At 44.0% G+C, this 24,469-nt stretch overlaps 12 protein-coding genes across 12 annotated transcripts; 6 read left to right on the top strand and 6 right to left on the bottom strand.

The window, feature by feature from the left end:
* Positions 1-1,509: 1,509 nt before the first annotated feature.
* Positions 1,510-3,853, bottom strand: V865_005191 (uncharacterized protein; the record flags this gene model as incomplete). Its single annotated transcript, XM_066228964.1, has 8 exons — positions 1,510-2,091; positions 2,159-2,480; positions 2,554-2,748; positions 2,843-2,931; positions 3,011-3,131; positions 3,223-3,397; positions 3,513-3,654; positions 3,791-3,853. The coding sequence occupies 8 exons, from the start codon at positions 3,851-3,853 to the stop codon at positions 1,510-1,512; spliced, it is 1,689 nt and encodes a 562-aa protein (XP_066085061.1).
* A 283-nt stretch (positions 3,854-4,136) lies between these two features.
* V865_005190 (uncharacterized protein) lies at positions 4,137-6,129 on the top strand (the record flags this gene model as incomplete). The annotated part of the gene is made up of 10 exons (XM_066228963.1): positions 4,137-4,292; positions 4,353-4,440; positions 4,504-4,579; positions 4,635-4,715; positions 4,795-5,023; positions 5,097-5,214; positions 5,284-5,448; positions 5,507-5,574; positions 5,638-5,789; positions 5,940-6,129. 10 exons carry the CDS (start codon positions 4,137-4,139, stop codon positions 6,127-6,129), a joined length of 1,323 nt encoding a protein of 440 aa, XP_066085060.1.
* A 639-nt stretch (positions 6,130-6,768) lies between these two features.
* V865_005189 (uncharacterized protein) lies at positions 6,769-8,051 on the top strand (the record flags this gene model as incomplete). Its single annotated transcript, XM_066228962.1, has 3 exons — positions 6,769-6,927; positions 7,189-7,521; positions 7,680-8,051. The coding sequence occupies 3 exons, from the start codon at positions 6,769-6,771 to the stop codon at positions 8,049-8,051; spliced, it is 864 nt and encodes a 287-aa protein (XP_066085059.1).
* Positions 8,052-8,278: 227 nt separating this feature from the next.
* On the bottom strand, positions 8,279-8,875 carry V865_005188 (uncharacterized protein; the record flags this gene model as incomplete). The annotated part of the gene is made up of 1 exon (XM_066228961.1): positions 8,279-8,875. One exon carries the CDS (start codon positions 8,873-8,875, stop codon positions 8,279-8,281), a length of 597 nt encoding a protein of 198 aa, XP_066085058.1.
* Positions 8,876-9,259: 384 nt separating this feature from the next.
* Positions 9,260-9,879, bottom strand: V865_005187 (uncharacterized protein; the record flags this gene model as incomplete). The annotated part of the gene is made up of 2 exons (XM_066228960.1): positions 9,260-9,499; positions 9,574-9,879. 2 exons carry the CDS (start codon positions 9,877-9,879, stop codon positions 9,260-9,262), a joined length of 546 nt encoding a protein of 181 aa, XP_066085057.1.
* Positions 9,880-10,472: 593 nt separating this feature from the next.
* V865_005186 (uncharacterized protein) lies at positions 10,473-11,350 on the top strand (the record flags this gene model as incomplete). Its single annotated transcript, XM_066228959.1, has 2 exons — positions 10,473-10,782; positions 10,881-11,350. 2 exons carry the CDS (start codon positions 10,473-10,475, stop codon positions 11,348-11,350), a joined length of 780 nt encoding a protein of 259 aa, XP_066085056.1.
* Positions 11,351-11,782: 432 nt separating this feature from the next.
* On the bottom strand, positions 11,783-13,310 carry V865_005185 (uncharacterized protein; the record flags this gene model as incomplete). Its single annotated transcript, XM_066228958.1, has 7 exons — positions 11,783-11,831; positions 11,901-12,074; positions 12,214-12,335; positions 12,433-12,546; positions 12,612-12,736; positions 12,856-12,958; positions 13,095-13,310. The coding sequence occupies 7 exons, from the start codon at positions 13,308-13,310 to the stop codon at positions 11,783-11,785; spliced, it is 903 nt and encodes a 300-aa protein (XP_066085055.1).
* Positions 13,311-13,872: 562 nt separating this feature from the next.
* V865_005184 (uncharacterized protein) lies at positions 13,873-15,001 on the top strand (the record flags this gene model as incomplete). Its single annotated transcript, XM_066228957.1, has 5 exons — positions 13,873-14,140; positions 14,200-14,295; positions 14,372-14,427; positions 14,518-14,758; positions 14,835-15,001. 5 exons carry the CDS (start codon positions 13,873-13,875, stop codon positions 14,999-15,001), a joined length of 828 nt encoding a protein of 275 aa, XP_066085054.1.
* Positions 15,002-15,356: 355 nt separating this feature from the next.
* On the bottom strand, positions 15,357-18,623 carry V865_005183 (uncharacterized protein; the record flags this gene model as incomplete). Its single annotated transcript, XM_066228956.1, has 10 exons — positions 15,357-15,401; positions 15,483-15,587; positions 15,675-15,840; positions 15,948-16,369; positions 16,497-16,703; positions 16,810-16,918; positions 16,997-17,067; positions 17,192-17,442; positions 17,609-18,389; positions 18,468-18,623. 10 exons carry the CDS (start codon positions 18,621-18,623, stop codon positions 15,357-15,359), a joined length of 2,313 nt encoding a protein of 770 aa, XP_066085053.1.
* A 381-nt stretch (positions 18,624-19,004) lies between these two features.
* Positions 19,005-20,556, top strand: V865_005182 (uncharacterized protein; the record flags this gene model as incomplete). Its single annotated transcript, XM_066228955.1, has 10 exons — positions 19,005-19,064; positions 19,128-19,156; positions 19,228-19,244; positions 19,312-19,370; positions 19,445-19,478; positions 19,550-19,594; positions 19,699-19,714; positions 19,787-19,841; positions 19,964-20,129; positions 20,228-20,556. The coding sequence occupies 10 exons, from the start codon at positions 19,005-19,007 to the stop codon at positions 20,554-20,556; spliced, it is 810 nt and encodes a 269-aa protein (XP_066085052.1).
* A 406-nt stretch (positions 20,557-20,962) lies between these two features.
* V865_005181 (uncharacterized protein) lies at positions 20,963-22,263 on the bottom strand (the record flags this gene model as incomplete). Its single annotated transcript, XM_066228954.1, has 6 exons — positions 20,963-21,035; positions 21,099-21,186; positions 21,264-21,464; positions 21,553-21,860; positions 21,981-22,090; positions 22,231-22,263. 6 exons carry the CDS (start codon positions 22,261-22,263, stop codon positions 20,963-20,965), a joined length of 813 nt encoding a protein of 270 aa, XP_066085051.1.
* Positions 22,264-22,726: 463 nt separating this feature from the next.
* V865_005180 (uncharacterized protein) lies at positions 22,727-24,390 on the top strand (the record flags this gene model as incomplete). Its single annotated transcript, XM_066228953.1, has 6 exons — positions 22,727-23,063; positions 23,126-23,232; positions 23,293-23,372; positions 23,438-23,537; positions 23,659-23,958; positions 24,016-24,390. 6 exons carry the CDS (start codon positions 22,727-22,729, stop codon positions 24,388-24,390), a joined length of 1,299 nt encoding a protein of 432 aa, XP_066085050.1.
* Between the last annotated feature and the right edge of the window lie 79 nt (positions 24,391-24,469).

Below are 24,469 nucleotides of genomic sequence, written 5' to 3'. Positions count from 1 at the left end.
GAGGAGGCATATGTGATTGAACTAATTTCCTTTTATCGTGCTCCACCTGGAAAGAGCGGACCCTCAATTGAAATGAGTCAGTGGCAATTGCCACCCATACATCCAAAGCTTTCCCAAACCCTTGTGTAGTAAGTTGTTCAGACTTTCTTCTATCACAACTATCCATGTTTAACCACTGCCTGGCCATATTACTGATCGACAAGTTCAGACTACAACTCAGAAACCCAAAACGACTGAAAGATGATGGTATTGCAGTTGGACTCTTCATCCAATCAGCTCTCCAGACCTCCTACTCGGAAGGCTATATGTACCGGTCTGAGCAACAGTACTCTAAGGTCCAATAATAACGTCGAAGGGAGAAGCACGTGTGGGAGAGAGTTCACATATCATGTTTGGGACTATTAGGGAGATCCATTATGCTATTATTGTGTAAGTGTTGTTTGTCGTATACTAGGCCTAGTGTCACCAGGGCTCAAATCCTCTCAATGTAGTCATTGGAAGGGGACATGATGAGTTGTGCTGACGTTGTTTTGAATGGATGATTTCCTACAGCGGGATAACACGAAAACGATGGAAGAGTTTTCATCAAGACCAGAAAACCAGGGAGGATCTCGAACGAGAATGATCCTGCTTTGGGACGAGTATAGAGAGAGGAAACGATCCTTGAATGACCATAAAAGAGGGAAGAGTCTGAAAGCAAGGAACGATGTGAGAACAGCTGGTAAATGGAGTGAATCTCAGAGATTCAAACGACGAGAGTGGGAAAAACAGTATGAGCGTGAGGTGCGTCTCGCAAGTGGCATGAATGACTCTTAGCAAATCAACACGAAATCTGTACCGTATCCGCAAACAGATCAGAGATATGGGACCTCCTTCGGGACGATGGGACCCAACACTGAGACTTTCGCTGTCGGTTTCGAGGACTCACTTGCTGCCCAGAGCTCATCACTGTCAACACACTATACTGAGAATCTACAATGGGAAATGACCAGTGGGCATTCTCACTACACTCAGCCCATCAATCCAGGAATGGAGGCCGGATTTAATGGAATGATGGTCGCTGACCATCCGCAATCTGATTCTGTTGGGAATGTTATGCCCAGCAATTGGAGCCTTTTGAACCCTGCGGTATCTAGCACAGATATACTATCAGGATCGTCCATCGACCTCCCGAATCTGAACAGTGGTTACGATACATATGGAAGTTACGATACATATGGAAATGCCTCTCAGCTTGTTGGACACGCAGTTGGAGCCAGAGGCTGATCCGACCCCGACAGAAGAGCAACAAGGCAACCGAAGCTTCAGGTAAAGGATGAATACAGTGTCATTTGGGCCCTCATAATCTCGTGATTTCATAATTTCATATGAGCATTTTGTAAGTTCAGAACGATTCGATCAACGGCTAGCCGAGCAGGGTAGCGAGATGAATGACATTTTAATATATCCTAATGGATGAAAATAGATACATATATATATCCCTATTTCATCTATAATCGATACCCCTCCTTACCATCCACCGTCCTTTCCGCCTCCGGTAGCATACTTATCAGAATTCTTCCACTTACTTCCCTTCCTCTTACCGGGCTTCGCCCCTCCGCTTTTTGAATGATATTTCCTTTCAGTCATCTGTCTTTCCTTCGATACCTGCCTGGCAACAGTCTCTTTAATCACATCGGACCCTTTCTTGGCGGTATCGCCAAGCTTCTTAATCTGTATTCTGTCATGATGTCTTCGAGTATTCCGCTGTGAAGGCATATAAGATGTATAATCCGTTTGAGCAGGTCCAACCGAATCGTCTGAATCTTCCGAATCAGATTCTGATAAATCACTCAAGGAATGTTCAGATCCATGGTCTAATTCGAGATCATCCGGATCATCGTTACCTAATGCTTTGTTTAGTCTGATGGCTTCCAGTCGAGCTGACATCTCGGCTTGGAAAGCCGCTTCATCGAATGGAGCAGAGCTGTCTGCCTGTGCGACTTCTCCTTCTTCCTCTTCTTCATCTAGCTCGTCCTCGTCTTCATCTTCATCATCGTCATCCTCGTCCTCATCATCGCTAGGGGGTAAATCTTGTACTTCCAGCATGTACTAAATATAATATCAGTATTGGACTAACATGCCGACGAGCCCGTTATCGAGATCAATGATCACTCACATCTTCCAATTCTCTTTGAAGGGCCCTACCAAAACCACTAGCTTCTACTTCCAGATCTATCCTCAGTCTCTTCTGTGCGGTCTTCGAGCTTTCCGCTTTATTCTCCTCAGCAACCGTGACAACTTGCTCTTCGACACCTTTCGTCTCTTCTTCTCCTTCCTCTTCGTCTTCTTCCGATATAGGGCCAAGTTCTTTATCCTCTTTCTCTTCCTCTTCATCCTCCACTTCCAAAACATCTTTCCAAGTAGGCCAAGATAATCCTTCATACCTGAATCTACGTCGGAAGAAACGTCTTATACAATTAACATCTCTGTTGAAGAAGCTACAGACGCCAAGCGGCTTATCAGATATACCGATCTATTTCACTTGTTATGCAAAATCAAAGCACCACGTACTATTCCGCATTCTCATGCCTCGTACTGACCATCTGAGGGAAATCAATCACGACTGGTTCACCGGTCTTACGTTGGATCATAATGTTGAATTCGTTGAAATCACCGTGTATCAATCCTGCGTGAGCTAGTCGAACGATCAATTCCATCAATTTGGAGTAGAGATCCGCTGGATCGTCGCATTGTTCTATCGCTCGTCTAGCGTATATAAGTCAGATTCGTCAGTGATCTTCCGAAAAAGGATATGATTGTTCGTCAATTAACGATGACTGCGTGAGCACGGAGAACTCACAATGGATATCCATCTATCAGAGACATCACTACGCAATGCCTAGCTTGATCTATAGGCACTGGTACAGGAAAGTCGTGTTGATATAATGCCTATAGAAGAGACCAGTACGGCGGAAGCGGTATCAGTCAGTCCAATAATCCCTGAGTGAATGTGATATTCAGAACTGACCTTCATAAATGCAAATTCCTTCTGAGCTGATAATCTACTCATGTACATCCACGAAGCACTCTTCCTTTTACCTAGATAATCTCTTTTCGATTTGATCGCTCGGAATGAAATACGTCCTAGTCTATATCATTTTGCATTGCATATCAGCTTCGTCGTCAAGATCCCATAAACTATGAGATAAGCTGAATCAACATAAAAACCGTGAGACATACCTGTGCATTTTCAATATCCTCTTTTCACCACTCTCATCGGCAACTATCATAATATCGCTTTCCTTCCCTACACCCACTCTAGTCCCTACTGAATGTACACTTGGTAGTTTCCTTCTTGAGAATGTCCTCAGGGCGAGGTAATCCAATCCTCCGTAAGTTAATCGATATCCATCGTCTGTGACAGGCAAAGAAGTTTGGTCAGCCTACTCATCTATGTGATCTATCTATTATACATGGAACGCAGGTCCGAACAGCATGAGGAAGATCTCTCAAGGCGATTATAGACTCACACTTGATATTCTGTGATCTGCCCACTAGGTTTCTCTTGGCCAACTCCCCTAGAGCTTTGTTGACATTCCCACCTCGTATTCCTGACAATTCGGCTATGAGTGAGGTAGGTACGACCTCATGATTCTTCGAACCTATCTCTACCTGTGCGGTGTGGATGGGTCAGCATAATGAGGGCAATCTCAGCATTGTTCCTGTTGAAGTTCCTTGATAATGCAATCTCCCACTGTGACGAGACGAGGAGGATGATTGATGGAGGTAAAGATGAGATCCTACTCACTGCTGAAAGCACCCTGAATTCATCTGCTGAGATGTATCGCAAGTCCGTGGCATCTAACTTCATCTTGTATGTCCTACTGGTCTATCGGTCGCTGCGTATGGATGATATTCTTGCTATACATGACAATCATCCAGATCAACAGTTGAACGAACAATGATGGAACTGGACCGGATGGTCATGAAAACAGAAATCTCAAAGATCACGTGATATGTTGCAGCGGAGATCTGAGCTCACTCCGCTTGGCAGGGGGCCCTCATCTGCTCACCTCAACTTCTACACCATATCTCCCTCTCCCTCTCCCTTTCCCTCTTCCTCTTCAACTGCGACACAACTGGTACCCTCGACAATGACAGCAGCAGTCCATAACGGCATACCAAACGGAGTCGCGTCAAGCTCGAAGCTCGCTTCCTATCTCGCGGATGAAAGTAGGTTCGCCAGCATCGATAAGATCCTCGATAGGAGAGGACCATGGACCGATGAGAGGTTCGAAGGTGGGCAAGGTGTAAGTCAGCTCAGCACGCTATGCAGGAGTCCTAGACAGCTGATATAATAATTCGCCAAGACGAAAGACTTCCTGAGAAATCAGAGTAAGATATTGGTAATCGGTGCGGGAGGGCTGGGGTGTGAGATCTTACAGAACCTTGCTTTAAGTAAGTCAGCTTGCTGGGTAGTTTCAAGCTATGGCTGACAAGCTGATGATATCATGAAACTAGCTGGATTCAATGATATTCATGTGATTGATATGGACACTATCGATATCTCGAATCTCAATCGTCAATTCCTATTCAGGTTAGCCACTGATCCGCGTCAAGCAAGGATCAAGCTTACACAACATGTTACATAGGGAATCAGATGTAGGTAAATCGAAAGCTCTCGTGGCTGCAGAATTCGTCATGAGTAGAGTTCCAGGTGTCAAAGTTACTCCGTAGGTCATCACACCTCAGCTGATTACATCCTGTTCCCTCTTCATAAGGCGATCGTAAGCTGAGTTCATCTGTTCTTAGGTATCATGGAAAAATCCAGGATCATCCTTTATCATTTTACGAGCAATTCAACATTGTCGTAGCTGGCTTAGACAGTATATCGGCTAGGAGATGGATCAACGCTACTCTCGTACAGATGGCTCAAGAGGATGAAGAACAATTGAAACCTTTGATTGATGGTGGTACAGAGGGATTCAAGGGTCAAGCTAGAGTTATTTTACCTACTGTCACATCCTGTTATGAATGTTCGGTAGGTCAGATAAACCTTCCTCTGAATCGTCGCAATGGAAGCCGCTGACAATTGTTCGTGTTACTTGTAATAGATCGACATGCTCACTCCTCCCACTGCATTCCCTATATGTACCATCGCCAATACACCTCGATTACCTGAACACTGTATAGAATGGGCAAGTGTACTAGAATGGCCTAAGGTGCATAAGGGTACGTAGCTTTCAGCTGCGTCCCTCGTACCGTTGGTACATAGCTGAACAACTGATCTTTCGTATCCAGACAAAAAGCTAGATACGGATGATCCCGATCACATAGAATGGTTATACCAACAAGCATCCGCCCGAGCAGCTCAATTCAAGATCGAAGGTGTTACTTGGGCTCTAACTCAGGGTGTAGTCAAGAATATCATCCCTGCTATAGCGAGTACCAATGCCATCATAGCAGGTCAGTCATTCATAGCTAGATTGTAGACGTTCGAAAGCTGAGCTGTTTTACTATTTAGCTTCATGCTGCAATGAAGCGCTTAAGATAGCTACGGCTTGCGCTCCTTACCTCAACAATTACATGATGGTGAGCTGGAGGTAGATGAGGCTAGCGATCAGCCAGCTGACATGACATTGCTTATGTTTTCAGTATGTCGGCAATGATTCGGTGTATACATATACTTTCGAACATGAGAAACGACCTGAATGTCCAGTTTGCGGTGGAGAAAGCTTGACTGCCGATGCGGGTAAAGACTGGACTTTGGAGAGGTTTATCGAAAGTCTGACGAATAGACAGGATCTGTGAGTGATTTTATACCTCATGAACTTCCATCAAGCCCTGTTACAAGTGATTTGCTAGATCGGTCTGTAAGGACACTGCGCTTCCGAAAGCTTGCTACCCCGACTTTCTCGTAAGATATTGGGCTGATCGATGCTGATGTCATGCCACAGGCAAATTTCCAAACCTTCTTTATCATATTCAAAAGGCGCACTGTTCTGGCCATCACCTTCAGACGTATACGAAGCTACTAAACCGAATCTTGATAAATTGCTTGTCGATTTGTTAGGGGATGAAGAAGGTATTGTGGTTACTGATCCGGCTTTACCAGTCAGTGTGAATCTGTCTATCAACTATGTATGATTCATTGCATATCATAAATCCCTGATCTATGGATCATCGCGATGATAGTAATAATAATAACAAGAGTTGTTGTATATATGCATATGTCAATGATGTGTCTGGACTGCCCTCATCGCTTTGGGGATTTAAGGTGCACTCGTAGGTGTTTGCCACTTTACGTTGTTTTCGTTTCAAGAGTTAAATTCGTCATTCTCACTCGTTCATCTATTCGCTTTCAACTTATTTATACATGTATCCCATCTCGCATTTCTTGAAAGAATACCATCGTTACCCATTCAAACAAATATCAACATACCTATACTTACTGCACTATCTTGTTGTTGTACATACCTTGAATAAATCAGTTTAAGACATCTTGAAACCGCCGATTACCAATATCAGCAAACCAAAACCAATCGCAAATATCCAATTCCCTTTGGTCATCTTCCATAATCAAAAGATCGTTCATCCATTCGACAAATTTTCTCACTCGACTCAGAAGAACACTCTGCTCAGAACCAACCTAGTGTAGCTATAGGCAAACTGGTTTCTCAACTTCCACCCAGATCGGGGCCGTCTGCAATCTCATCCACATCTGGACTTACCGGCCCCTCTAATTCCACTTTACAGAGAAAGAACTTAGGATATAATCCCAATGCGATGAGTACCAGCTCTACATCCGACACGCCCCTCTTCGCGGGAACAGCCACCGAAAGTGGAGAAGCGAGTAGTACGAGGGGATTGTTTCCTACTCAGAGTGGATCAAGGGGTAATAGTGATGATGATAGGACAGGTAGTCCGAATGTTTACTATCTGGTTGTGAGTGTGCTATTGTCGTCTTTCGATTGTGTACTCGGGGTAAAGTGATGGTAAGGACTCAAATGGAGATTCAGCCGAAGGCGATGAGCGGATGTATGATTGTCTGGCATGGGATGATTAGTTCAGTGTGGGAAGAATTTGCCTTACTGCGCATCACCATTCTGTCAATTGCATTTCAGACTCGTCCCGATCCGCCGTTCGTCTTCATGGTGGTACCAAGCATGAATGCATAAGGCAATAGGCTGATCTATCCAACTACAGTTCCTCGGTATCCTAGTAGTCCTCCTCATTCTCGCGGGATGTCTGGCTTTGAGAGCAGTAAGGATGAGAAGGCGTTATCGAACAGCCACTCAAATTGCTTTAGCAAGAGGCGAACCGATTCCTCAACCAGTCATTGATCCATATTGGCGTCTGGCGGGATTAGCAACCTGGACTTCAGAAGGATTTGACAGATTGGGTAATCTGGAGAGTGAGATGAATAGACGTAGAGAGAGGGAAAGGGATAAGGAAAAGTTGAAGCTGAAACCTAAGATTTACGATTGTGTGGTTTGGGAAAACGAGAATAGGTTGCAGGATGGGCTGGATAGTGCTGAGGTAAGTGAGATGGATCATGTTGATCTGCGATTGCCGTTCTTGGGAAGGTCTGAGAAAAGCATATTTGCTTCAAAACATTTTCGACAAATATTATACTATCCGACCCAGATGTTCTTATTCGATGATATTATGCTAATCAATGGGTCATTTAACCGCAGCCAATATCCATCCAATCCCTTCTTCTCTCCTCTCCACCACCTTCCACATCCTCCAACCCACCTGAGATATCCTCCCCCAGACCACTATTCGGCTTCCGTCAACGATCATCACCTTCACCCTCAGAAGTCCCAGTCCCACAAATCACGCAAGTCGATAGAAACGTATCTGCAGGTGAACCAGTGCAGATGGGAGTGATAATTCAGATGCCTATCCCTCCGGAACAGCAGCATAAGCAGGATCAACAGCGGTATGGTGACGACGAAGAAGAAAGAGTAGGTTGGGAGATGGGTATGGAGTTGGGTGTATGGCAAGGTCAGATACGCAGTGAGGCGAAAGATGTTAGAGATAGTTCGGAAAGTTATCAGGTTTAATCGGTGTGGTACTCGGTTCTGTAGGTGCTTGATAGGTATGATTGTTTGATTATAGACAATATGTAGCATATGAGATTTTCTTGGTATAAGATATACAAGATATATGTACAGTATTTCTGATCAGAATATTATTTTGATATTAAAATACTTAAGCGAAGGAAGTAAGATTGAGCGATCATTGTTGTACTACAACAATACTAATACTAACATCCAGATCTTCATCAAGATTAACTTTTCAACAATGCTTTCATTTCTCTATCTCCGATCTTATAATTCTTACCGGAATTACTAGAAGTAACCGCAGTGTTGACATCATGATCACTATGACCGTCAAGGGTTGAATTATCGGAGTAGAATGAATCTTTCTGAATCTGAGCTCGTGATCGAGTTAGATGTTTGTTTCTATTTTCGACCCTCTGGACGTTAATCATCTGTTGTGCTCTTCGTTGTTGCATCTTACTTGGGCAAGTGGTTCTGACTACATAGGAAGGATGCCTGTGTGGATGATCGCTGGTGCCCAGGGTGTTCTCGCCACTTTGTAGAGACTGAGAATCATTCTCACTATCAATCGCATTCTTCGACTCAATCTTTGAATGAGATTCTACTTCTAAGCCATAGCCAGTACCAGACTCAGTCCTTCTCATACCCTTGGCGATTCTAGCTTGTTCATCAGATAAAGCGATGATGCTTCCCCATTGAGTCTCGATGTAATCCCTTGACTTTGACCGAGCATATTGAACCGGCAGACTTTCTCCCAATTCTGTTGAAGACGCTTTGTCGGATGGAGGTGAGGATGAGGGTGATCTAGTATCTGTAGACATCATTTCGAGCCGAACTCTGATTTCTGATGTGGTAGAACGAATCACTATATGGAGTTCAAATCAGATATAGAATGTATGGAGAGACAACGGTTCCATTATGGGAATAGCAACAAATGCATAAATAGTATGCTTGAGCATCATATCAGTCTTGAAATTGTTGTTAGTCGCACAGCATTCTGAACTTCCGATGCTCAAAGGATATCCGATCGGGACAGATGATGAATATACTCATGTTCATACATGTACACTACTCTTCCATGAGACTGGTCATGGGAACGATCAAAAGACCAGATGTTCTGTATCATATTCTCTGTGCATCCATAATCAAGAATCATATCCTCATCAAGCATCAGGAATTCAAACTGAAACAAGACATGTCTCGATGTCCTAATCAGCGAACGAATACAGATTCCAATCCCAATCATCCTGGTTCTCTTCCGACGACTCTCGGTAAGTCTTAACAGCATCTTGAATCGATACTCCGTCCTCTTCTAAAATATCTTTGATCACCCCTACCAACGCCCTTTTCTTTCGGATGACCTTTGCTTCTTTCGTACCTTCAATCACTTTCAAGTCCTCTTCACTGGGGAAAGTGGGATGTTCGACGGCTCTCATCCATGCATCGGCCTTGGGAGCGGTGAGAGTCATCTTGGTATTACCTCGAATGGTGGATGACGACGTGGAAGTATATGTGAATATACCCTTTTGAGCATCATATTCCAAACCCCGTTTGAATATTCATCCATACTATCTGAGGAGGGAACGAAGGTTGAGGATGAGGGTAATAACCCTTGTGAATTTCCAAAACGTTTTTGCATCTTAGATGGAACGGGTCTGTATTTGAGGAATCTCGTTTCTCCGATAAGCTCACTGGATTTGGAGTATGATACTGGTAAAGATCCTGTACTGTTGTTATCAACTCCGGAGGTGGAGTCTTGTCTGGTAGGTGAGGGTGAAGAAGGGGTGTCATTCATTGTATCAGGAGGGGTCAGGTTCGGGTGAGTCATATTGAGTCAGTAAGTTGTTGTAGAGAAGATTTGGAGAAGATAGAATGAGACGCTCAGTATACATGGATGTTTTATACCATATATACCATATATACCATATATACCAAACCATACCATTCCATCCACACTGTCCATGGTGGCAAAGTGCAAAGAGTGCAGAAGATAAGAAGGTAATCTTGACTAGTCGTACTTTGAAATATCTCACAATTGTCCTACCAGACCATCTTCTATCTTCCATGTTTCAACAATGTGGGTCTGGGCCTTATTTACGCTACTGAGGAAGAGCGGAGTATCTTTCACATATCATAACACAGCATATAACATCTTTTGACATGAGATTTGTCACAAGTGGTATCGCCACCTGAACAGAGCACAAGGGAGAGTGGAGGGTGGTTAGTACTTAGTACCCTTTTAACCGGTGATCATTCCAGCTACGTGACTCATCATCAACACTGAACACATGACCACAACTTTGTTACAACACATGCACTATACTCGTATAATACAAATACAAGCACCATGATAGGTCATCAGAAGCATATGGACCCTTCCTCATTTATGTCCTGCCGACAGCCTGCAGATCTGTATCCAAGATGAGCTCTTTCGACTTATCTTGTATAGGTTCAGAGCTAGATACAGCCAGACGATCTCGTGCCATTCCAACCTCAACTAGTCCTACTCCTACCACCATAGCGGATTCACCATTGCCTGCTCTATCATCTTCAGTAGAATCTGACGATTCTACCATACTAGATGATACACCACCTGAAGATGAGGTGGTAGTATCCAAGTACGATAATCAGATTGTGAACAAGAAGAAGGAAAAGGAGACGAACCACGAACGACCTTATCCTTTATGTCTCTTATGTCTTGATAGACCGCCTTCTGCTGTATTATTACCTTGTAAGTCTATCTCAACTCGATACATCTTATCTTATATCAAAAGAAATCAGACATGATGAGACCCAACTTGTTATCCCCAAGCTGACACATACTTATAGGTTGTCATCTAAATCTATGCTACATCTGTGCTCCCCTCCTAATCCATCGATCTACCAAAATCAAGTATTCTACTCCACCTATAACTCTACCATCCAACGATCTTTTGCCTGCAGACATATCTGAACGACAGTCAGAATCGGAGACAGAGACAGAGACGGACTGCTCGAGGATCCCTTATAATCAGATTCTCTATCGAGCTACGTTGAATCATCCCAAATCTCGGAAATTGGGATTAGGAGGGTATAGACCTCCGGTAGAGAATCATCCCGGAGGGGAATATACGGCTGAAGGGATTTTACAATCCCAGCAAGACCAAGGGAAGGAAGAGAGTGTAGTCCAAGGTGGTAGGATCGTTATGAGCGATACTTGGAATGGTATAGGACGACAGATAGGTGGGGTTGGTGAGGGTCCAAAATGTTTGGTCTGCCGAGCTGGAGTGCAAGGTTGGCTGAGAGTTTATACTGGTTAGAAGTAACATAGTGGTCCTCATGCCGTGGTCACTAAACCCATTCAATAGATTTTGTACCCTACTGGTGTAGTTGTATTTTGTGTTTGTTTTTGTGTTTGTATTTATTTGTAAATACTACTGTACGAGTACAGGACGATCAGCATTTGCTGGTATTTCGATCTCGCGGGCTTTGTAGGATATATACAGCCAACAATTGTAAATTAGTAATATTGTACATATGCATATATGCATATATGATTGTAAAGTAAATGCACAAGGTACTTCTTTTGATAAAGATAATAATGGTATAAGGAGATGATTAAGACTTGAAAACAGTATAAATAACTTCAATACCTGACCACATCGACATAACACCTTTCCACCTTGCATATCATATTCCCAGCCTTTCGTGCTATCCTCCTCGGATTATGACAATCTCATTCGACCTTTCACTTAGATGATGATCTTGTTCTTGTTACCTTTCTTCTCACTGTCCTTATGACTACAGGAACACAAGATATTGAGATCAGTGATCAGTCATCCTCGATCTCAACAAATGTATTGCGCTCACCTCTCAAACATGATTTCAGACTGGAATCCACCAGTGACCAACTTCTGATCGAGCTCATATCCCAATACGGAAACTTTGAAGTGTTTACCGATGGTGAGGATCCGAGCCATCAGTGGGTCAGAGTCGGTAAGGGCTGTGTCGGGGGCGGATCGGGTCCAGATTGAGATACGGTAGCTGTGAAGTGTGGTGTGATGCAACGGATAGGTATATTGATTTATCGATGTGCCAACGGAGAAAGGGGAAGAATAAGACAAAGTGTTAGCAAGATCCATACAATTGTCCGACTACTTTGGTCCAACGCAACATCACTCACAAAGCAGGTCTCGAAGAGACAATTACACCAGTCACCAAATCCGATTGAGTTGGAGCGGGAGCTTCTTTGTCGTTTGGTCCAGGAAGGGGGGTTTCAAAAGTCTCACCGATGGCAGCGAGCATCTATAAACGTTCCAATACCATGACGGTTAGCATCATTTCACTTAAATGTTCATGAACAGAGTGCGAAACATCTACAAAGTAGATGGCGACCACTCACGGTATAGAGCCACATCTTATCAATCGCACCTTTACTCTTCTCCTTGGGCACTTGGATCGACCATTTACCACCATTCTTGTTCTTTGGGTCTTCCCACGCAGGCATGATACCGTCCTGAACAGAAAGAGGATCAGCTCACAGCCCCTTGCTGATAAATGAGATTCTGACCGATCACTCACCTTGAACAAATAGTAATTGGCTTTACCAGGTAATTGTGAAGGAGGGATGATGTTGTTGTATAAACCCCAGAATTCTTCGACGGAATCGAATGCAACTACTTTTCGAATATCTTCCATCCATCCGCCTGGCAGTTTATGTAAGATACGACATCAGCGATGCAATGCTCTATTTCCAGACAGAATTACGGGTATAGTGGTTGAGGTTGAACCGCAGAAGCCAAGTCGCATGAATATACCAACTCACCATGTGTTCCTGAGGGAGTAGCTGGTGTGGATGAAGGTGTCTTGGGTAAGAGTTTTGATTGTGGTGAGTCGAAGAATAATGTCCAGGTGGAATAGAGGGGGTGCTACGAGGTGGGTCAATAACGTGTGTCAGTAGATGTACAAGATAACAGATGGATGATAACAACGCTTCGCCCTCCATACCACTGCCTGATACACCATACTCACCCCCGTTCATAGCAAAGGAGGTGCATTACTCACCTTGACATTGAATCGACTGGCATCGTCAAAGACAGTCTTCACCTTGCCATCATCCTGTTCTTGATCATCTTCATCTCTGATCTCACCATCTTCAAGTTCCTGGCTGTCATCTGGTTTAGGCGATGAAGAGGATGAGATGGAAGCCGCCGCGAGTGCATCCGCAAGGGCATTGGCATTGGCTGTGGAAGCTTGCGGGGGGAGGGTGGCGGCGGACATGGTGTAATTGGGGTCTAGAGATGTATCTAATTTGCTGAGATACTATACTAAGCCTAGTCTATAGTTATGGAGTTGTTGGATGGTCGTATGGGACTCGGTCGATTGATATCGGATGATTCCCAAGTTGATGTAGGGAAGGGAACGGTAGATGTCTTAGTAATGTTCTTCGTGGTTTGGGTTCGGGACACGGTGATGTCGTTTTTTCGTTGATGCGGGAAAGGCCCTTTTCGTTTTGATCTTTGGCTTTTATTCGTTCTACTTATTCGACCAGCGGTCTGCTTGAGTCCTGCTGATATATAGAGATAACAAAGATGAGTTTGGGTTGATGTTTGTATACGATTGCGTATAGGTTGATGATGAACAAAGGATTACGAGTACGAGTGGATATAGCCCATCGTCGTTTTCCCGTTGTTCGAAAAGATGAAATCCAAGGTTTTCACTCGTGCGGGTGCATGTCACGTGATCCCACTGACGGAGCACAGGATGACCATAATACGATACTGTATTATCTACAACCCTTGTATACAGCATCATACTTTAATCACACACACACGTAGGCAACATGTCATCTTCACCCATACCGCGAAGGCATTCCGAGATGCCCTCTCGATCGATACCTCCCAGGAGGATCAGCACCTTCACCGATTCTGGCGGAGGAACCCCAGGGGAACTGAGGAGAGGAAGTAGTGCAATTGGCGCTGCCAGTGCTGAACAACGTAAAGCAAGGAGAGAACAATTTAGGAATTTCTACGGTATCAAGGAAGGTCCCGGATCAGGTCAGACTGTTGACTCGCCTGTGGATACTGCAAACGGAAATCCACTGGATATAGGTTAGTCAAACTTCCCTTGCACCCCTCCGATCGGCAAGAAAGCTGATACCAAATCGCAGATTCCAATTCATTCAACCCTTCTGCATATTATGAAGATCTGATATCGAAGTGTAATCTGAAGAAATTGATGGAGAAAGCTTCTATCTTGAATTCAGGTGAGCCAATTTCATCAGCTTTCTTATATTCATCCTTCTCATATGGATAGCTGATATGACTCACGTGAGATGATAGATATAGGTAATTTGGAAGGATCTAGACATAGTTTAGTATACAACCATCATCATCAGGTAGACTTCTATCCCATTTACATCAATATACGGTTCAAACCAATTTACTGATTTAACATTGAATATACCCTGTTATGATGCGTACAATAGCTATTCTCAGCTGGAGATACGATATCAAAACTGAATTCCCGTACACCCCAACTCTTATCTATCGTCGGCGAATTACAGGAATCTTTCTCCAAGATTGAACAATTGATAGACTCGATATCTGTCAACGACATCAAAGTCCCCCATGAGGATACACCAAAACTAAAGGACAATGAGAGCGGGTTGGTTTTGGAGGAATTGAAGACCGGGAAGAGGAGATTGGAATTGATGATACTTGCGAAAGGTTAGCTTGATCCAATGTACTAACGAGAATAGCGTATGCAAGGAAGAATCTGATGCATATACACTTGTGCGTGTAGGATTACCAGAAAAGATACGGTCAACCCATGACGAGCTGGTGCGAAAAGTCAAAGATACGGATACAGATGGAAGTATCAACAGTAATCGAGAGGTTCAAGCTGTTTTAGAAGAGATAGAAAAAGTGGTACAAAGTTACCTTAGAGACAAAGATCAGGCTACAACGTGAAGAATACACTTGATGTTAGACCTAAATGTAAGTAACAGATCCAATCATTGTAAGTACCTTTATTTTTGGCATCATTCCGCCTTGTTTTTAAACATTCACATTACCTCTCATCCCGATCGTTGTAGAATGGAAAATTCATGACTTTGGCTACAAGCCGTATTGCATGCTGATGCACTGCTCATTCATAGGTTGGATTATCCAAAATCAGATAAAGTCATGTTGTATATTACCTTGTATAGGATGTTGATAATGACATAACGATTGATAAGCCATAATAGATATCATTGTACGAAATGATATGCAAATAGTTGAACTAACACGACCGTCATTAGTCTTCAGTAGTCCACATGACGTCTTAAGCATCTCTGCCGTAAAAGTCTTTCAACCTCTTCATAGCGATCTACACGGCATCATGATATATCAGCTAACCTCTCTTTATGGAGCACGGGTGTGATACAGCTGTGAGAGAGCGATCACTCACCTCATAACTTTCTTTATAATCGCTCAAATCATCTTCTTTCACTTTCACTTTCCTAATCGCTTTGAGATGTCCAGCGGTATTCATCATCCCTTTGAAATGCAGAGCCTGTATGGTAATTCAGCATTATCAGTCTTGAGGTCTGACATAGTAGGCCCATGAAATAAAAGAAGTGTTTGAAACAGTCTCGCTCACCTCCTGTTTCTCTACCAACGTCCAGGCAGTTCCTTCCCTTCCTGCTCTGGCTGTTCGACCGACTCTATGAACGTATTTCCTCATATCCAACGGTACATCATACGATATGACGTTGGAGACCGATGGCAAGTCCATCCCTCGAGCTATGAGATCGGAGCAAACGAGTCTACGAAGGAGTTGATAAATTAGCATCATCAACACTGACAGAATCAACTGAATCTAAGAAAGCAATCATAATTCGAAGTTTATATTCAATGACAACTATCCACTTACAAATTGATCTTCCCCTCGGTAAAATCACTTAATATCCTCTTCCTTTCCGAACTCTTCAGTTCACCCGTATACCCCTTGACAACCACCTTCTTCCCACCTGATATAAACGCATCATTAAAGAACTGTAACAAATTCAATAACCTCTGAGAACTCTCCACGGATTTGGTAAATATCAGACCATTCGATATACTGAATTCCGTGGAGTAGATCAAGTGGATGAGGTTGAGTGGTTTTAGCGCAGAAGGAAGGATCAACATTTTCTCAGAGAGGGTAGAAGGGAAAGAGAATGTTTCGCCTATGTTATATGGTATAGAAGGTAAGTTGGTAGATTGGATGATATAGTATTTTGGTGAGGTCAACGAGAGAGAAGCGACTTTGGAGGGGTCACGAGTGAGAGTAGCGGAGAATAAGAGTTTTTGACACTGCGTTGGGAGTAAAAGTAGATGATCAGTTGATTTACTCTTCACAATGATGCTGTGCTCTGCCATGGATTGGTGGAAAGGAAAGGAAAGGATATTTGCTTTTGTCCGGAGAAAAATTCTCACTCACGGTCACGGGCGGACGTTCATTCCATTCTTCTTTCCTATCTATCAACCCCAACCCTTCCATCCACGAAGGAGCGACTTTGTCCCAAGGCTGCACTACAAAGCCCTCAGGCAGTGGTCTAGGTGGATCAGGTGGATTGATATATGATAATACCTGGGATAACCAATTTTGGAACGATTGATTTAACAATCTATCCGCTTCGTCTATTATCTATCACAAGTCAAATTGATGTAATCAGCTTTGTTTGGTTCTCTGGTTGATGGTTGTATAGTTGGAGACAGTGGTATTGAGAGACGATAGGAAGAAGAAGACCTACTAAGAATCGTAGATGCTGTAAAGTGAAATTGGGTGTAGATGTTAAATGATCTATCAATCTACCTGGAGTGGCAATTAGGATATCCAACTTGGATGATCCGCCTAACAAACTATTCACACATATACATATAGGTCAGCTAGTTGATGGTGTTTTTGGGTGATGCTTGAGGTATTTTGACTATACTTACGGAGTTTCCATATCAGCAACTAACTGAGATTGTTCCTGTGTGAACGAATGTTGGCCTGTGACCGAGCCAATCTACGGTGAAAACAAAAACAAGCACAAAAGAGTCAGTCACATTTCCCCTCAAGTGATATACGCTTGACAATCCCCCCATCTTATCGTACTGGTCGTCCGACGTTATTTAGGGGATGCGACTCACATTCAGTCCCGTCCCTTTCGCAAGCACCTCCAAAGTTTCCCTAACTTGAATCACTAAATCTCTAGTCGGAAGCACTATCAACGCTCTCAACCTCGTCGTTATCCTTTGTGAGAGGATCTCGATGATAGGTATAGCATAAGCGAGAGTTTTACCTGATCCAGTAGGAGCGGAGATCAGATAATCATGCAGTCGATCGTATGGAAGTGGGTTGAGGCGAAGGGAGAGTAGTTGAGGGAGAATGGCAGCTTGGACTGTTTCGAGTGTTGTTAGGGTTGTCAGTATTTGGACAGATAATGTGATGACAAAAGAAGGAAGGAAGAGTAGAACAAGCACGATGGATAAAAAGCAGTGAAATTACCAAACAGGTTATATCACCTTCTGAAGCGCACAAACGAAAGGAGTGAGATTGTCACTCACCAGCAAACAAATCTTCCACTCCTGTATCTCTCAACTTCCCTTTCATCCTCTCACTTATCGTCTTGAGCTCTTTCACATCTCCCAAAACAGTCTTGACAGGTGCTTCTAGGTCATCTAGTCCGATTCGAAGGGACTGGTCAATGAATTCTGCATCTTCCAGACCAGATGGTAAACCTTGTTTCGCCAGTATCTCAGGTGCTGGGGCAGGTGCGGAACGGGGTAATGGGAAGGCCTCGAGGGGTTCGGGAGAAGCCTGTCTGTCTACTTGGTCTTCTTCTTTTTCTTCTTCTCCGGCGTCAGATCCTACTTCATCGTCATTCTGCTCCACTACTGCTTGTGCTGATTGAGAATCTTCTTCCATAGGTACATCCTCTTGTCCATCTCGCGACTCTTCAGCTAGTATTGTCTCCGGTAAAGCAGATGAACTCGTAGCGCTAAGCTTAGCTTCCCTCTCTAGCTTTCTTTTCTCTTTCCTTTCCCGCTTTTCCCTCTTCTCCCTTTTCTCTCGCCGTCTTTTTTCTTTCTCACTTTCCCCGTTGACCGTTCCAGCTACCTTTCCTTCTCCATCGCTTCCTTCGTCCTTATGCGTTTTCTGCTTTTCCTCTTCACCCTCCGCCAAATTTGTCACAACGTTACCAGCTGTAGATTTCTTCAGCGCTTCTAGCACTGGATCAGGTTTCCATTCCTTCTTATTCGTCTTGGGCGCAGAAGCTTTCTTCGCTTTTTCGATTTTCCTCCTTTTCTTCAATTTCTTCTTCTCTCGATTTTTCTGGGCTTCGCTCTAGATTATTTAGCATAACACATCAGCTGGTTTTCACGGTCAAAAGCTCGGAAGAGACGCAATTGCATTCGGACATACCTTGTTCTTACTCTTCTTTACTTCCACTGGTACGGCGTTCAAAGCTAATCTATCGGGATGTATAGATGGTCCTGCCGAATGGAAAGTAGACGGTCCAGCTTCAGGCTGAGCATCAGGACGAGGATGGTCATCAAAGGTTACGTGATTTGAGGACATCTTGAATGATTTGGATTCCTGATCCAGGATATCGGTTCGAGAGGTTGCGAGAAAGGCTGAGGATCCGACCGCTGGTGCTACCACCTACTGATTATCGCCAACTGATATAGTGAATGTAGTACTCTTACTTTGCTTCGTCCCAAAACAATAATAACAAGTAATCTCGAGCAAATCCAAAATAATCGAAAGACAGCATCTATGACAACCGTGGGAATTTGTTCTGATTAGCTTCAGGCACGCATACCTTTGGTCGATCGGCGATCACCGAAAATGCCATCCCAGTGATGTGATGTTTGTTGACGTCAAAAGCGATATGAACGCCAGTCCGCTCTTCAATCAAAATGTATATATCACCACACTGATTGATAAAAGAGCAGCAAGATGCCCTGGTTGATGAAAGCCGAGCCCGATTCGAGGATAGTCAAGGGCAAAGATGTAAAGGTGGGCTCAATACGATCTACAATCATACCAAATTATGTCAGCTGATATCAAGTGATTGGCCAGTTCTCGGTAGATGATTTTGAGAACATAGGGTGGGTCAGAATCAGATGCATATCCGTTTTACCTCTGGATTGATAAGCTGATCATACTATCTGATGATCAGAACTTCACCATGGGACGGTAAGGGAACACCTATCATCAGATGTCTCATCTAGCCAAGGTAATTTACGCTAAAATCCGATGATAGGAGTAAGGAATCACGAAGCGAAGAAGATTATGAAAGAGCGTATGAAATTAGGTGATCAGGTAAGCTTATTCACTAGAATTCGATCTCTCATCGTTGTTTGATAGGTGATGATAACCATTGACATCTGAATTAGGTACTGTTCTACCATAGTAATTGTAAAGTCCCAGGTCAGCTTCATCTCTTCCTCCTCCGGGATCGAAGTAGAAGTCCCAAGCTGACAAAGATCTTGCGTGATTAGGGGTGTTCGCAATTGCAGAAATAGCCAAAGAAGGATATCCAGACTGTCAGTCTCAATTAACTCATCCATTCAATCAGTTATCGATCATCGAGAGCGATGTATATGGGTCGACTCAGCTGATTTAGTCTGATTCGAATTTGGATATTCAGATACAGCTTGGGATCCGTATGTCCCAAATGGACTCTGCTCACTCCAACGTGACATTTTGTAGCTGATGATTCATGGTGTGTGAATTAGTAAACATCCGTATCATGATCCTAAATCGAAGGAAGATGATCCAACATGGTATATGGTAAGTGTCATACTCATCGTCTCAGTTCGGTACAGTCACACACGTCAAGTATTTGGATCACGGGTCTTTTCGTGGTCACACATTCAACCTTATGCTGACATGATATTTAAATCGAATCGTAGGTAGACGTAAAGTTTATACGTCGTCTCGCTCATCCACCGACTCTACAACTAATCAAACATCTCGCTTCTTTATCATCTTCGAGTCTACCAGATGAAATATCGTACATAGGTAAAGATGGATTGGAAGCTATACGGTCTATGCAACTCGTCAATCGAGGGAGGTTGAGTGAGTCCTCTTACCAATTTCACTCGTCTCCCCTCAATCGACCCAAGCTGGTCGTGTCTGACTGTTTGTTCCCCTGTATATTCGGGTCGGGTGAGTAGGTGTCCAGCCCGTCGAACAACTAGCTTTCGATAGTATAGTCAAACTGGGAGAACACGGAGGATGGGATGATCTGGTTGATCAGAAACAAAAAGGCAAATCAAAGACCACTTCGATATCATCGACGCCGACCACGAAGAAAAGCAAAGGTGATGAAGATGCGATTGAAAAGCCGATACCGATCGCGAAAAGGGAGTCAACGAAGAAAGAAAGACCAGCGTCAGCGACCAAGAGGTCGGAACCTTCGAGTACGAAAGGTGCTAAGCAAAAAGATCCGCCTTTAAGTGATAGTAAAGGAGAAAGAAGAAGTAAGAGGATAAAAGTGAATTGATATGTATTGTCAAACTCTCCAATATGTCATGTTGCCTTTAACTATATATACGTAGATTGATCGGTTTAAGTATGAATCAGATACACTTGTGCTCTTAGACACTACAGTATAGATATCGATCAATTATACGAACAGTAAGGAACACCTGTTTCACTTCACTGAAGTGTAAATCTGGACAAAACACGATCAATTGCATTAATTCATTACTCGTCAAGTTCTACTTTCATCCATTAGAGTCTTCCATACCCGTCTTTACTTGCGGCCTTCCCCTCTTAGCCTTCCACCGAACCCCATCATCTCGATTATCTTCAATCACACTTCCATCAATTATCAATCTTCTCCTTCTCATCAATCATTCTTGAGGCAATTCATAGACTAATGTTTTTCACAGTTTCTGAATTCGGATCTATGACGATCCAGAAACAAGAGGAGCTCTCTCCTCGTCGTGCAACAAGGTACCAGATCCTCTGATGGTGGCGCTGTACAAACAGGCGTGTCAGCTAGTTGTTTCACCCAAAATCTAGATCAGATATAGAGCTCACATCAGAGATTTGATGATTGCCAAGAGAGATAAGAGGAAGAAGGCAAAGGCAGACCAGTGAATAAACTTGGAGCTAGTTTGGTGGATGACTATATAACAAGCAGATGTATCAGGTTAGATCTTGACGAACAAAACGCCTGGCCAGCTAATGAGCTGATCCACTCACAGATAGCAAACAAGGCCCAAGTGATGGCGGCCGCACCAGCCGCATCACCTTCTTTACTTGCGAAGGCATAGGCCGCAGCGGTGGTTTCAAGGAAGACGAAGGCAAGGAACACAAAGATCTTGGTCCAGATTCCTGCCTTGTGGGTGTGTGCGTTGACGCCGAATGCTTCGAAGAGCGATAAGACGACTAGGACGATTGTCCCTAAGATCAAAAACAAACAATCATCAGCTACAAAACCTTCTCGCGAACGTCGGGGTCAGGTTGCTAGATGGGAAGACGAGGAACTCACATCCATGATAGAGCGAGAACGGAAGATGAACGAAAGCCTCCTCTCCCAATGACTCCCTATCGGAGTGATCTCTCTTCACTACATAGTAGATTTGGGAGACTGTAGCAGAGACCAAGAGCGATAAGACGAATGCGAGGATGTACCAATGTCTAGACCAGAAGAAGATGTAGACCGAGTTGAAGATACCGAGTAAAGCGAATCTCCAAGAGATGGAATCGACAATGATGGCTTTGCCTCGGGAGGTGAATTGGAAGATTATTGTTCCGAGTAATAAAAGGTGGATAAGGGACCATACGTAGAATGCGTAGCTATATTTCCGACAGGATTAGCTTTGGATATCGAGATTGAAAGGGTGTTGTTGGAATAGATGCATCGTTGCGAAGGATGACATTGACATCCTCCTTTGAGATAGACGTGAGACAACTTACTAAGAGGGAGTAATGTAGGTTACCTTGCTAGAACCGTACATGTCCTCTGGTCCAGCGACCGAGTAAACATTGGAACCGAGTGATACGGCATAGACAACGATGTTGACTAGCTATGTACGTGAACAGAGTATTAGCTAAGTGATCGTGGGTCGACAGGATGATGGTGGCAAAGGGGAAGGCAAGGATGAGGGAGATACCGCCAAGAGGCCTTTCTCGTAAGGATTGGCTGTGTGGAGAGGGAGATGCTCACCTTGATGACGAGTCCGTCTGTGATGCTTGACATTGTGCTTTGGGATTTGTGTCTGGGAAAAGATGGTTTGAAGAAGAAGGAGAGAAAGAAAGAAAGAGTACAGAAGGATAAACGTTTGTTTGTTGTCAACCCAGGAGAGAGAGGATTGGCAGGGTTAAATTTGGTTGAAATGGTCGTATGACTGGACTTTGTGGCATTGCATTGCATTTATTGCGTCATTCCCACCCTCGTTCCTTTGTTCCTGAGAGTAGACGGTAGTTACGTAAATCAGCTCAGGTGGAGGTTGATCACTTTGAACTGAGTGAAAAGTTGGTTGATCTGTTGGTTGATCCATACAAACTCATACACGACCTTTGATATTATGACTTCCTTTTAATTCCATGCATCCTTCTTCCGACTTAGCCAGACATACCCATGATTCACAATGTTGATATCTGGATGTCGGCAGGCTCTTCTTGGGATCATACTCGGGGCCATCATCCATCCACAACTGGCAATGGCTCGGACATCCACCAAAACAACGTTGAACAACGTTCTACGTACACCACCACCGGCCTTACTCCAGCGGCAAGATGATCAACCAGCGGCAACAGAAGAAGAAGCAACCGGTTCTGACCACCAAGTGACCACGACAGAAGAAGCTTCAGGTGGTGACGAGATAGAAACAGTTACAGTGACTATAACTCCAGTAACGACTGTCTACCCTGACGAGAACCAGCAGGAGACAGAGACATTGACAAAAAGCTATAAGCTTACACCGGCTACTACACCGATACCTTTGGCAGACAAGATGGGACTGATCATGCCTAACCCTTGGTCACATCTCTATACGGGTCAGATGGTCGCACACTTCACGTATTTCGATGAGCAAAACTGACGATCGCTTTTTGGACAGGCTTGAATTATAGTTTCGGTTTCGTCGATCCTGTTCCTAGACCTGCACCTACTGCTGGAGGATGGTTGAGGGTGGTGCAGCCTTTATTGGTGTTCCCCAACTATACTGTAAGCTGGCAGCAGTACATTGGTTTCTGATGCGATAGTAGCTTACAGTGAGTGAAACAGGTGGCAGTATTCCCCAGCATAGGAACGGAAGATCCAACTTCGGTGGATGCTATACCAGTAGGAAGTGATGGACTATGCGGGTGAGCTTACTTCTCCTGGAATTGATAACAGGATCTGCTCATAACGTTCCGGGCATCGAACTTAGAGCTACAGCGGAGAACTACGCTGTTGCCTGGCCATTCATCCTTCTGGAACATGGTTGGTATATGTTTGTGATCAATCAGACTTACATGCAAGTCAACGTGGTGAGTCAACTCTCTATCTGACAGTCAAACATGACTGCTCTATTTGAGCAGCGTCCTTCTCTCATTCATTTCATCTTTGGCCTGCGAATGTCTTTCGTGCTGACCTACCATAACCGACTAGACATCAAATAACCAGTGCACCTTGCCGATCATACAACAAGAATCCTTTTTCGCCACTCAGACATTTTCCATCGGTCCTGCTCCAACCTACAGCCCCGGTCCAGTTGCTCCATCATCTGGATATACGGTCTTTGCGGAAGTATCTACACACACGCCTAGTGATTTACCCATCGATCCGCATCATGCAAGTAAAGGAGAGAAATTGGCTATCGCTTTGGGTGTTACCGGTGCCATCTTGGGTATAGCAATCATGATAGCTGTAATGTGGTTTATCAGGAAAAAGAGGAAAATGGAAAGAGAGGTAAGCTATCCATGGCGGAGCAATGTATACAATAGCTTACTGTATCTCATATTATAGTCACTGGCATTCTCTCGATTATCTCCAAAAGATCAAGAAGCCTTCCTGCGTGAAAATCCAGATTCATTCCTGAATCCCAACCATCCGAGATACACAGCGAAGCATGGTGGGTATGGAAATAATGGACCACCAGCTCCTCCCGGTACGATGGCATGTGCTGTATGGTGGTCTCAGCAGATGTGGAACAACCAGATGGCTAATTGGCAGAATCCCAATATGGCTCACTATAGCGCTGCACCTCAGATGGCTCAAACGCAGAACCCCAGTATGATGGGACATCCCCAATGGACAGGGGGTCAGGGGATGTACGGAGGGAGCAATATGGTGGGTAACGGATATGTGGGCGGTAACGGGATGTACCAGTATGGGCGATAGGTCGAGTTGATTGTTGACTTTGGCATCAAGCTTCATTGATATTCAATCACATAATTAGCGAGATGTCCTCTCCTGTTTC

The sequence above is a fragment of the Kwoniella europaea genome, chromosome 1 (assembly GCF_036810445.1).
Source record: "Kwoniella europaea PYCC6329 chromosome 1, complete sequence".
In the NCBI taxonomy this organism is placed as follows: domain Eukaryota; kingdom Fungi; phylum Basidiomycota; class Tremellomycetes; order Tremellales; family Cryptococcaceae; genus Kwoniella; species Kwoniella europaea.
This window is presented reverse-complemented; position numbering and strand designations above follow the sequence as displayed.